The following is a 12866-nucleotide window of genomic DNA, read 5'->3' as shown; positions in this document are numbered from 1 at the left end:
TGCAGAGCCACAATGAACTGAATACATGTAAAAACTGAAGTGGCAAAAGGTGCAATCTTGTTTGCGGCAATGCATAATGCTATAGCGTTTGACTTATGTTGGTGCTAAAAGCACAACGCAATACTGGTGATCCCAATTACAGTGGCTGAAATTGTTTGTAAGCAGTGCATCATTTGTTGCTGCAATTCTTTATAAGCACTGTATCGATTGGGACTTCAGCTAGCTAGTTCTTAGAGGATGATGCCTCGTCTATTTTCCTGTATTTGGTTGTTTTAGGGGAGGAACGGCGGAAGTGCCTTTCTTTTCGGTCATGCCATGAATCTAGTTTTGGGCACGAAGGAGGGTAGGGAGCTTACAACAGGGCTGCACACAGTTGCGGAGATCTATTGCAATGATTGCCACGAGGTGTTGGGCTAGAAGTATGAGAGTTTACGAGGAGACAGAAGTTCAAGGAAGGGAAGCTCATATTTGAGGAGTCAAAGATTGTCAAAGAGAACTGGTAGTATCCAAGATTAGATGCGCAAAACATTCTGCTGAAGATGAAATTTTCATTGTTGCATGGTAGTGTGTTTTGGATGTTTGGATCCATGTATAGCAGTCATCCAATCCAATGGTTCCAATCTTTACTTCATGTTCTTTCTTAAGGACAGCTGTAAAGCACACTTAAACCATGGCCTCTAATGTACATAATTTGGTGGATCCTAAATTAACTTTTATAATCTTAGTCCTGTATGAAAATACTGCATGGATTTTGGCATTGAATCTTAACTGGTGTGATGAAATATTAACGGTCAATTCTATGTTCATTTCTGTAAGAACATAATAAGATAGCCATGATTCCTTCAAAGGGGGATAGCTGTAGTTGATATGGAGTTAATTGCTCTATAATAAATGTAGCATTTATAAAAGAGACCCCTTGTTGAACTAGCTATCTTACTTTTTTTTTTTTCTCGGTTACAAGATGACATGCACGCACACCAAAACATGCACAAACACTCACACACCTGCTAGTACACGCTCCCTCCTATCACATGCCTACAAATAAAATAGTTAAGAACAGTATGCTGACCTACGTTGGGTACAGTGATGGTAGTGCCGTTGGTGCAGGTCTCCTAGAGGAACTTACTGTAGATAAGGAACTTGTACATCCGGCCAGGGTATCGGAGCTTCGGCACCGGGCGGAGCTCCATGGATGTCATGGGTAGCTGGTTGATGTACTTGTTCTTGAACCATGTCAATGCCAGCCTTCCTCCTGTTTAGAGCAGCAGCAATTCATACATCAGCAGGTGTTCTGACAGAAAAATAGATCAAAAGAAGCGAAAAGGAGTGTGGATTTAATTATTAGGATTGTATCTTCCAAATATGACATCAGCAATGGCGTTTCCACCTGCACCACCGGGGTACCTAGCCGGCTAGCCCAGAGGATGGAGCCGATCTTCGGGTTGTTCTGCGCAATGAAGATCAATACCGCCTCCTGACATGAGAACCGGGACAATGGGGTCTGGTGAGGCCACGGCGACACGGATGATCTCCTCTGTTTGGTTCTTGGGCAGGAGAAGATCCCTCTCTGACGTGCCCTGCATCTCAGTGAGCAGGTTTATGCCGCCGATGTAGATGTGCGCTTCGGTATCCGAGGGTGGAGGTTATCTGTTACATTTCTGCGCTGGGTCATCTGCAGTAAAGATTGGACGCATTTCGCTCTCGTGTGAGCCATCTGATTGGAAAGCTTGAATGCACTCGTGGTGAGAGCGCTGGAGAGTGGTATTCTACATTATATGTAGTTGTTGCATTCTCTGTTGCTAAGGGTCTTCGTCCTGACTTCCTGTTGTATGCTCATCATGGCCTTCTAATTCTCAAACTATACATTATGTAGTTGCTCTTGTAAAAAAAAATGGCGATTTTAGTGTAATGGCGACTCAAAACGGAATCTTACCATGACCTGTATCAAACAGTTTCCCTGCCTGAATCTGTGCTACAATAATGACTACTTATCTATTACCCTGAAAAAAATTACTTGTCAACTGGAACGCCTAAACATTGCTGTAACCTCTAGTGTGTTGTAGTCTTTGTTTACATGCAGGCTAACGTTATAAAGTGGATGTAATCGATCGGATTCAAAATTAGCATAGGTAAAAAGCTAGTGAGAAAAGGTGAAGCAATAACACGCGCCCTGATTCTATTAAAATGCCTAAAAGCATATAAGTTGATCGATCAAAAAATTTCTGGCTTGAAGGAATTACTAGCCGAATATAAACTTCTTGAAAATTTGAACAAATATAAAACGGATATGATGTAATCACGGAAATGGAAGGGAAGACTGCACATTTATATGTGACTCTTATAGCGACGAATGTTATGCCTTATTGACACATTTGCATCACCTTTAACTGAAACATCATGCATAAGTGAATGCAAATGCGATCAGAAGCATGTTTCAGTGCATATATCCCAATGTTTGTTGGAACATATCAGATATTGCTAGCATGAATTCCCTCAAGATGTTCCCTGGTACAGATCTAGGAACAATTTTAAACTGTTGTGCGACACAAATCCTTGCAAAAGCATGGACATCTTTATGTTCTGTGCACAGAAATTTCGTGCCGCACTGCAGCATCCTCAGGCACAGGTGAGTTCAGTAAAATGTGCCGGTCAGGTCCAAAATCACGCACAATGGCCCATCATCATCCAGAACCTACCCTTCGAGCTTAGGCTTTTTACAGTCTCTTTCACCCTGCTCATGTCTTCCAGCAAGTTGAGCATCATGGCTCTGGTGGTGCTTCAATGTGTGATCAGACTGCTGGGACTGGTGCTCGGCAACATTATTTTGCTTATCCAATGGTGGAAGATGCTGTTCTTTACTGTCCAATGGAAACTCCCCATCTTCAGTAGTCGTTGGCACACACTGCTTGCCATGGTGACCATTCTCCGTAACTTGGTCAGCATTTTGAAGATCCCCTCCATGAATGCTACCATGGGACAAGTTCTGCCTCTTATCCTGCTTGATCTTCTCATCCTCAACAGCTAATTCAACACCATGTTCTAGCTCTCTCTCAAGTAGATCATCATCATCCATCACATTTACCTTCGTACCAACATCACCTTTCGATTTTCTTCGCTTCTCCAAAGCTGCTTTTACCTTATCCTTGTCAATTTTATTCATCGCGTCCATCATGGAGGTTGACACACTGGGAGCTTCATTGCTGTCAAGAACACCATCTTTTGTTTCATTGGAACTATCATGTGATTTATGTGGCTTACGTTCCATTGGATGATCAGACTCATAACTGGACTTGGGATACTGATGTCCTGGCAAGGATTTTTTGTCCTGATGTGAAATGTCCATGCCAGCATCAAATCTACTTCCACTCTGGTTGCTCCTTTCTTTGCTGCCACCATGGTCACCATAGTCTTTTTGAAGCATTTTGTGGCCAGAAATATGCTTTTCTGGATTTGAGTGCTCGTCGTCATGGTGACCTGGAGCACCTGTTGAGGAAGAATGCTGCGAATTTGACTGCTTGAGTGCCTGATGATATCCATGAGCAGATGATTCCTTGGAGTTTCCTTCAGATTTTACAGAGGATCGTTGATTACGCACAGTAGCTGAGCTCGCTTCAGCTTCATTTCCCAGTGATGGTTGTGCCTGTGTTGCACGGTCACGGTTTTGCTCATACAGCTCCAACATTTGATTGCTAACCTCTGCAACCAAGTGACAAGAAAAAGGTTTTACTATCAGATATAACTTGAACCCAAAAGATACAGGCATGTGTCAGACAATGACATATCGTTATCATAAGTTCATTAATAATTAGGCTAATAAATAAGAATTGTCAAGTAGCACCCGGTCAACACAAAGTTTAACTATACGTAGCGAGTACAGACCAGGTTTTAAAAGGATAGAAGCTTACTGGTTAGAACCTACTAAGTTTCTGACAGTTGGAAAGTGGCTGGGACTTGAGTCGTTTTTTGGTTCCTATCAATCAGTCAGGTATTCTTATTCTTTACCACAATATTTTATGTGACAAGTCACCAGTAAGAATTAAGAATATTCTCCTCATTTTGCAAACATTTACACAATAACTAATTGTATGTAAAACAGCTCTCTTCCAAAATATATCACAGCTCTAAGGTAAATATTATTAAAAAAGAAATGTGTACATTATCAAAATCCCATTTATAGACAACTTCAATTTATCATCAGCAAAAAAAAGAGAGCAGTTACAGCAAGACAAAGACACATAGCACCTAGAATCCAACTGGAACAAGATGGTATATTCTCCCAGGAGGGAAACAAACCTCATATCTTGGGGTGGAAAATCATGGTACCATGTCCAAACAATTGCCTAATGCAAACCCCTCAACTGACCACCCTTTTTGGGCTAAATAACAATGTATACTCGTTGTACTTATTTTTTTAGAGTATACATAAAGCTATGCTACTTTCCTCTGCAACAGAGGTGCGCAAAAAAAGGTACTGTTTGTAGTTCAAAATATTAACAATAGCTAACATGTACGGTTTGGAAATTAAATTATGTGATGAATTAAGGCATGAAAATAGTTGACAGTAAAAGATCCAAAAGCTCACATGGCACGAAAGGTATTTTTATCTTTAGAAACAATGATAACAAAAACTAAACCATGGGCATGTACGATGTAATAATTAATAAACTAATGTTGTGGAGAAAAATGCTATCCTGCTTTAGCTTGAATACAAGTTCAATTAAGTTGCAGTATACCAATAATCGCTAGCACTAAAGAAAGAAAACAAAAGGTTATCAAATTAAGTCTCTATAAAGTTGTTCATTCCTTCAAAACCAGGAGGAGTTCCACAGTAACAAAAATCAAGTTGGCACACCGCACTCGTGGTAATAATTCAACAATAAAGGTCAAAATGTATGCTGAACAAATAAACAGAGTAGAGCAGATGGAAATTTTCATTACTGACTTGGCATACAGGGACCAACCTTCAAGTTGCCGTGGAGTCACATCAAATTCCTGCCACCAAATCTTATCACCATCAGATGGAAGCTTCTCTTTGAGAAATTTAGCAGCCAAAAAGATAGCACCTGCTGCAATATGATGAGGCTCGAATTGCAGGCAAAGCGAGGTACGCAGCCTGTACAGTGCACAACGTTTTTAAAGTGTAGTAGATAGACAACTGTGAACTGCTATTTCAAAAAATGGCAAGGGTAGCATTAGCATACCCATCATTTACAAAATTCCAAGCAACCTGAGGAAGTGCATTTTTACCACCAACATTGAATCTCCTTATTGCTTCAACCAAGGGCTTGTAAGCATGGTGAACATTCAGGTCAAACCCAAGTGTTACAAGTACAGCTCGCTCCCCAAGTAAAATAAGTTCTTTTTGTTTATCATATATTTCCTGCACAATGCATAGTAAGCACTATTTTCAGTTGAAGTAACTCTTACGTAAATAAAATCTTGCTTTCGATCAAATATGAATTGGTGGATGCAGGAAATAAATTCTATGTAGCTTCAGAAGCAGCACTGAAGCGCAGAAAAAGATCACTATCATTATGTTCATGCTCGATACCAAGGAGCATAATTTAAATTAATGCATTTTCAGGAGTAAATTGTCCAGTTTTGACAGCATATGTGGATGATTTAACAACCACAAGCTGATAATGGAAGCGTACAATTGCAACTATTGATGACCATCTTCATTTTGTGAGCAAATGTTCATGGGGTACATTAAGCATCGTAAACTATTAAACATCAATATTAGTACTTTAGTAGCATGTGCACCTCAGCCAAGCCAGGACGAAAAGTGGATCTCTGCTTTCATTAAGACATAAGAGTGAACTTTGAATCCATGTAGAAAATTACCAAAAATGGAACAAAAATCTCATGTTTTCTTGCATCAGCTAAAATTTGAGAATAAATGGCTTATACAAGTATACAATTACATCCTAGGATTCCAACTTGCCTGAAAACAATTAAAAATAAGCAAACAGTTGTTGGATGCTAATTATAAAATATATAGCGTAGAAAAACTTCACCAGGCACTAACATATTCAAAAGAATTCAAAAATACTGAGAAAAGAAAAAATATATACACAACCCTTTTTAATGGTTCTGCTTCTCAATTTGTTCTTTCACTTCAGTTTATGTGGCCATAGGCAGGCAGGAAGAGAACAGGATAAGTGCCCAATGGGACTGTCAAATGCCATGTTTTTTAGTAGTGTATGAGGCAATGAGTTACAAAGCTAAACACATACTAGCTCCCGAGTAAAGAGTATGCAACTTTGTATAGCAGGAATGTTGGTTCACCAGTAGCAAAAATGCAGCATAAACCAGAAAGTGTAAGGAATTCTGGAACAAAATAATAGCTCAATTTAATTCATTACCTTCTGCTGCTTGATTCTCTGACCAGCAGCAGGATCCTTCTTATGAATAATCTCGTAAGAAACCAGGATGACATCCTTCAAAGGTCTAGGTGTTTCTTCGACTTTTCCAGCCAAGAACATGCAAACGGTGGCAATTGTCTGTATGGATATTAGATTCAGAAGTAATGGCACATATTGTTAAAGAAGTTAAGCATAACTGCTCAGGATGATACTTAACTTGAAGGAGTAAACTTTATCAGTAACTCACTATCAAAGAGTTTACGTCATACTACAAGAACTAAGTTTCTTAAATGAATGCAAAAGAGAGTGAAAATTGAGTTTGTTGATCAAAGATATCAAGCACTACGATCCTGTGAATAGTCAAGGCATACAAAATGAAGCTCAATAGCAAATCGTTCTCCTTCTACTAGAACTAAACTAAATGGTAAAATGCAATTATCTCACAATAAAAGATTCTAAGGTAATACAATTGCAAAGCTAAAGGGCAACTTTGGCATCCAATGAAAAACACAACTAGAGCCAGGCATTAACACACTTACTCGTCTATCATTTTCTGCATGGGATTGGCGAAGGTAAAAACGGTGACAGAATACCATAGCTGTAGCAATCGTCACTTGAGGCCTAAACATAGCAAAAAAAAAAATTGGGAGAACTTTACACCATAAAAGGATGAGCTAACAAGGATTTACTTCAGCACATTTGATGACAATATAATCCATTTAAAACTTAAACATTGAAGGATTCACATGAGCCATGCAATTTGCGTCAAGATTATGACCACTAAGGAAAATACCATGCCTAAGCATGCAGCAACCAAGATCAACCATGCATACAAAAATGCACAGCTGCAAAGCCTCAATCCATTTCCAATGTCAGACGGTCATGAATGTCAAATTTAAATTATCCATGACAGTTACACAGATTTCTCTCTTATCCATGACATATGATCAAACCTACAGCTTTTAAGGAAAGAAAAAAGATATATATCTTGCTCCCAGAAAACAATCATAGATATGTGCATCCCACGACAATGTCCACGTAGACTACATTGAATGAGCATGCACAAACTGATAGTTTACAACCTCGATATAACATACATATTTTGAAAACTTTAGCATGACAGCAAAATTAAAGTAGCACTTCATTTTAGAAAGTGTTCTTAAAAATTACGAGGCAAAGATAGGCAACAATATAGAAGTAGAACAACATATCCAATCTTACACTTTAAGCTTCATGCCCAAATCTTGTAGAAAACTGCAATACGACCTTCGAAGGTAAGACTCTTTCTTCAAATCAATGCCATCCCTCCTGGATGGAGAATTTTCTTCTATTTCCTTTCTACTGAAATACCATGATGCACCAAGTTTCCCAGCTTCCTCACGCCTACCTTGGGTAAAGCCATTGGGGCTATTTTCTACAACTCCATGATGTGATGAATCACTTGGCACCATAGCCATGTAAGCTAAGTTATATTCAGCACGAACTGATGAAGAATTTAGTTCTTGATCTGTCAAAAGCTTCCTAATCAGGCTCTGAATAGAGAAGGTACACTGGGTGTTACGACAGAAGGTATGGAGTGGCATGTGCATTCGAACAGTCAAGCTAAATTCCAAGAGTGATCATAAAAACTGAAAATGATAGAATGGTATGCTTGCCATAACATGTTACAAGGTCAAATAATACGCATCCATGCCCAAATATGTGAACCAATTGGTGATGATATGTCTGGTAGTACATGCTACTCAAAATTTAAGAAAGGAATGGATATAGCTTAAGTCAATCCATAACATGCAATTGCACCAATTAACATTTTACACACCAAGCTGTTCAAGAGTTTCTGCATGGCATAGTACGAAATACAAAAAACTTAACCAACACCGCCGAAACTTTCCCAGGATGCAAACATCATTAGGAAGATGAAAACAATAATATGAACCACTAACTAAGCAGTCTAGGCAGAATCAATTCCAGATTTCTTAGGACACACTCATGCGAATATGCACCAGGGAACATTCTTAAAATCGGTGACCGGTACATGACTAGTCAACCGCCAACTAGTGATTACACGGTATAATCAGGCTGATTATGCGGCCTAACCGCTGATTATGCGGTAACAGGAAGGGGCACCCAAGGCAAGGGTATCCCACTATTCAGTAATAAAGTGTGCCACAATTGATAATTAATCTGTAGCAATCAGCAAATTTGCGGTCTTCTGAACCCTAGCCAGACAAACTATCCAAAACAATTCAATTCCCCTTTCCTTTCTCACCTCTTCATTCCCACCTCCCAGACCCAAAGGTTGCTACACTACCTGCCTGGCAGGTCGGGACTCAAACATCTTGCAAACCAGTTCCCCTTATTTGAGCTGGTTACCCTATTAGTCAACAGGACAGGTTCACAAACCAAAAATTCGTAGATAGGAAAGCAATTCTTGCACGACCTAATACCCGAGAAACCATCACCCATGCGCAACTGTTCATTTAGCCAACCCCATCGGTGCTAATCGGTGAATTGATTGGACTCTCGCAAAACCGCGATTTAAACCTATGGCATCCCCTCAGACCCGCGATTTGAACCTATGATATCTCGAAAGATCGCAATTTGCACTCACCCACGGTCACGCCTAGTAGCCTAGAACCAGGCCCGATTCCGCTCATATCGAAAAAGATCAGCAGCGACGCAACCGCTGCACCTAGGGTTTCGAAATTCCCAGCTAAAATCCGACCCCGACTCCGCGGCGACCCTTGCCCCCTTCTTGCCCGCAGATGGCAACGCACAATCACAAGACTGCCTCGCGCGCCCAGCAAGAAGAAACACCAAGAATCACTACGCGCAATAGCATAGGCATCGACTGGGAGGAACGAAACCTACCTCATCCGCCGCTAGGGTTTTGCGGCCGCCCGCTGCAGCCGACGAAGCCGCCGCGGGAGCAGCAGCCCGCAGGACAGATGGCGCCGGGGACGCCGCGGCCACAGGGGGGGCGCCAAGCTCACCGAGACGCAGCCGCTCGCCGCGCGCCACCGCCGCCGCCGCCTCGCGGGGGTGGGGTCGAGGTCGAGGCGTAAGGGGAGGAAGGGGCCGGCGCGTCGTGGGCTGGAGATAACTCGAACGAAAAACGAAAAACCCTAGACTCCTTGGATTTTTCTTTTTTTCTGCGGTCATGCGGTATCTAAATGGAAGGGTACTCCTGATTTTTTTTAACTTCCTTTTTTTTCTTTTTTTCTTTTTGTTTTGGCTGAGATGTTTTCAGTTTGCATGTTGGTCTGTCGATGTTGGTGATCCTTGATTTGCTGACTCGGCGTTTTTGTTTATTTGACTATTTGTCCTCCTTAAAATACAAATTAGGGTACAATTAGATATAGTGGCTGCACTAGGAGGTTTTTCATTATTTAGTTCAAATTTGTACTAATCTTGGGGGTTAAATTCAAATCCATTGCAAATAGGATCCTCCGAGTTATAACTGTGGAATTCCTGTTTAGACTTTGGGAGCAGGGAATTGTGAAATTCGAATTGCGTTTCCAGCTCCATCATCATAGTTGCCGGTCCAGGAAGAACGGGCTCTAAATAGAGCTTAGGCCTTTGTAATTTAGAACCGGATTGCATGATTGGATCAATCTAACCAACAACCTCTAGGCCTTCCCCTGACCAACTACGATGTGGATTATTTAGAAAAGAAAAATGATCGGAGCCATCATCATCTTTTTTTTAAGATAAATGTGCATTCACATCCAGGTTCTAACCCGCACGTGCATGATGCTCAACGTCACCTTCTACCAATCGAGCAAGCGCGTGGTATTATTATCATCTATTATTTCAAAATTTATTAAGCTTTTAAAACATTGGTAAACAAGTTTTATAGTTTTTGCAAAGGAATATAAATCAAATGATATAGCGCCCGACATAAGATGGATAATAAATAATACCAAAGATCTGACATCCACTATTTGGCTAGACTCATTGACCACCGTTGCAGACACAGACTGTCTTACAGTCCTCTAACGGCCTCGACAAACCACCGCCACCACTGATGCGTTTCCATCGACCATGACGATGGACTTCACTCCCGTCAATGTTTGGAGATCCCCTCTTGACACCGTCACGTCCTCATATACACCAGGCCTGTCCAAATGGGTGGCATGGTCTAATTTGAACTTTTTTTATTTTAGTCTTTTTAAAACTAATATTTTAATAATAGCCCGTCGGCATCTGAATTTTCAGGAACTAGTCCTGTCGGAGGGTGAACTCCTCAAACGGGATCCAGAGGGACCCTTTTGAGATTCGGCCGGGATGATTCTGAATCCGCTTCGTAGGTGAAATAAATGAGAGTAAATGAGATACATGTGGAGGTAGAATGATCGGATACAGGAAGTAGTAAATGCTCAGGGGATTTTTAGACAGGTTCGGGCCGCACTGAGCGTAACACCATACTCCTGTGTGTATGCTATAATGCTCTGAGAATGTCTTTCTTAGTCTCTACTGGGTTACAAGAATATTTGTCTAAGTCTAGAGCTTCATGCTCCTTGTTCTTCGGGATTGGTCGTCGGTTCTTGGTTGTGTGCAGGACTTGATCTCGGACGTCTCGATCTGAACCGGTCCTAACTTCCACTCCGATCGAACTGAACTATCTTTCTCCGGGGAGCCCGCCCCGCTTATATACCTGTCGGGGCTGTAGCGTGCCCAGAAAGGATGGCGCGAGTTCCAAGGCGCTATAAATGTAAAGCAACCATCATGGGCTGCTGCGCGAGGTGACAGGGAGGGTTGAAAATACGCCCCCGTCCGGTCTTGTACGTCATCATGCCGCTTTTCAACGGGCGCCGCGGGGAGGGCCCACCGAGCAGCCACCGAGCAGCCCGGCGTGCCCGCCCAGTCAGAGCAGGTCTGACACAGCAGGGCGGCAGGCGGGGTGCCTCAAGCTCTGCGACGCTATCCCGAGGCGCACCGGATGACGCGCGATGGGACCTGTGCATTAAATGTCCCCACGCCTCCCTGCCAAGCCGTGACAGGGACTGACAGCAAGCGTGGAGGGAGCAGTTGGAAGTGACAGGCCACGCGCCCTCTTAAATGCAGCATCGGGCCTCTCACCAGTTGACACCTCACCGCTGGGCCTCTGTGGAGATCACCGGCGAAGGACTTCTCAGGCCCTCGGGGAACCGAGTGCTTAGGGGCCACTGTTCGCAGCCCCGAACACTCTCTCCCGGATATGCTCTTTCTTGGTCCTCGGGGAACCGAGTGCTCGGGGGCCACTGTTCACGGCCCGAGCACTCTCTCCCGAAACTGACTGTTTGGGTCCTCGAGGAACCGAGTGCTCGGGGGCCACCGTTCACGGCCCCGAGCACTCTCTCCCGGAACTTAGCTTTTCTTATTATCGGGGAACTTGGGTGCTTGGGGGCCACTGTTCCCAGCCCCGAGCTTTTCCTTCCCGGTACTTGGTCTTCTCGGGTCATCGGGGAACTCGGGTACTTGGGGATCACTGTTCATGGCTCCGAGCACTCTCTCCCGGAACTTGGTCTTCTCGGACCTCGGGGAGATAACCCCCGAGGGAGGGCGCCACATGGCACTCTCCTGTTCTGGCCTCAAGACTCGAGGACCCCCGGTTCCTGTGTCACCGACAGCAACCCCCAGGTCCATTGGTAGGTGATGGCCCAGAGACTGCGAATGGGGCCCTCGTCTTCATCGAGGACGATCCCAACACCGATGCCACGTGGCCTGTTCTCAAACGCTGGTCTCTCTAGCCCAGGCTTTTGGTACGGCCCAGCGGGGAACCGAATGGGCACGTGTCCATCCGACTCCTGAGGCACGTGATAACGAGGCGGGCGGTGCGTGTGGCAACCGCACAGATCGAGGATAGTGCGCCTGGCAACCGCACGAATCGAGGGAGATTTGCTTGGCACCCGCGCCGAACGAGGAAATGCGCCTCGCCGAATGCACTGCGAAAAGCGCCGTTTGAAATCCCCAGGATATAAAAAGGAGAGGGGAGTGAACCGTTGCCCCTTTACGCCATTTTCGCGATCGTCGCTTCTGCTCTCTTCTTCCTTGCGCTCGAGAGCTCTCGCCCTTCCTTCGGCCCGCAGCGCACTCTCTCCTCCACCCTTTCCAACACACTCCCCACCCCTGAAAAAATGCCGAGGACAGGAAGCAGCCGCCGTGATAAGAGCCCCGACAGTGTGCTACCGGAGTCGCAGATCATCAATGAGGAGGGGGCGGAGAAGGTCCGCAAACTCATGGTGCCTGATGGTCAGCGGGAGGCGTCTGTAGTGTCGTCGGCGAGCTTTCCGCCAACCACGGACCGGCCGGAGCGCATCGTGATCTTCGTCTCCTTCGTCGCCGCCGGGCTGGTGCCGCCGTTCTCCACCTTCTTCCTCCAAGTGCTGGACACCTTCGGCATCTAGCTCGTTCACCTGAGTCCGAACTCAGTGGTCATCTTGGCCATCTTCGCGCACTTCTGCGAAATATTCGTGGGAGTGCCGCCGTTGGTGGCCTTATTCCGACATTTCTTCGTCC

General features: G+C 43.9%; 1 protein-coding gene across 2 annotated transcripts; it reads right to left on the bottom strand.

The window, feature by feature from the left end:
- Window positions 1-2305: 2305 nt before the first annotated feature.
- Window positions 2306-9542, bottom strand: LOC133905918 (cyclin-T1-4-like). 2 transcript variants are annotated; one of them, XM_062347725.1, is made up of 7 exons: window positions 9237-9542; window positions 7587-7897; window positions 6905-6986; window positions 6366-6503; window positions 5202-5380; window positions 4962-5113; window positions 2306-3696 (listed from the first exon to the last, which is right to left on the bottom strand). In XM_062347725.1, exons 1-7 carry the CDS (start codon window positions 9525-9527, stop codon window positions 2693-2695), a joined length of 2157 nt encoding a protein of 718 aa, XP_062203709.1. In that variant the 5' UTR covers window positions 9528-9542; the 3' UTR covers window positions 2306-2692. The 2 variants fall into 2 exon arrangements, with proteins under 2 accessions (XP_062203709.1, XP_062203710.1); XM_062347726.1 differs by having other exon boundaries at window positions 7587-7872; window positions 9237-9367.
- Window positions 9543-12866: the final 3324 nt, after the last annotated feature.

Source organism: Phragmites australis, chromosome 23 (genome assembly GCF_958298935.1).
Source record: "Phragmites australis chromosome 23, lpPhrAust1.1, whole genome shotgun sequence".
NCBI lineage: Eukaryota > Viridiplantae > Streptophyta > Magnoliopsida > Poales > Poaceae > Phragmites > Phragmites australis.
This window is presented reverse-complemented; position numbering and strand designations above follow the sequence as displayed.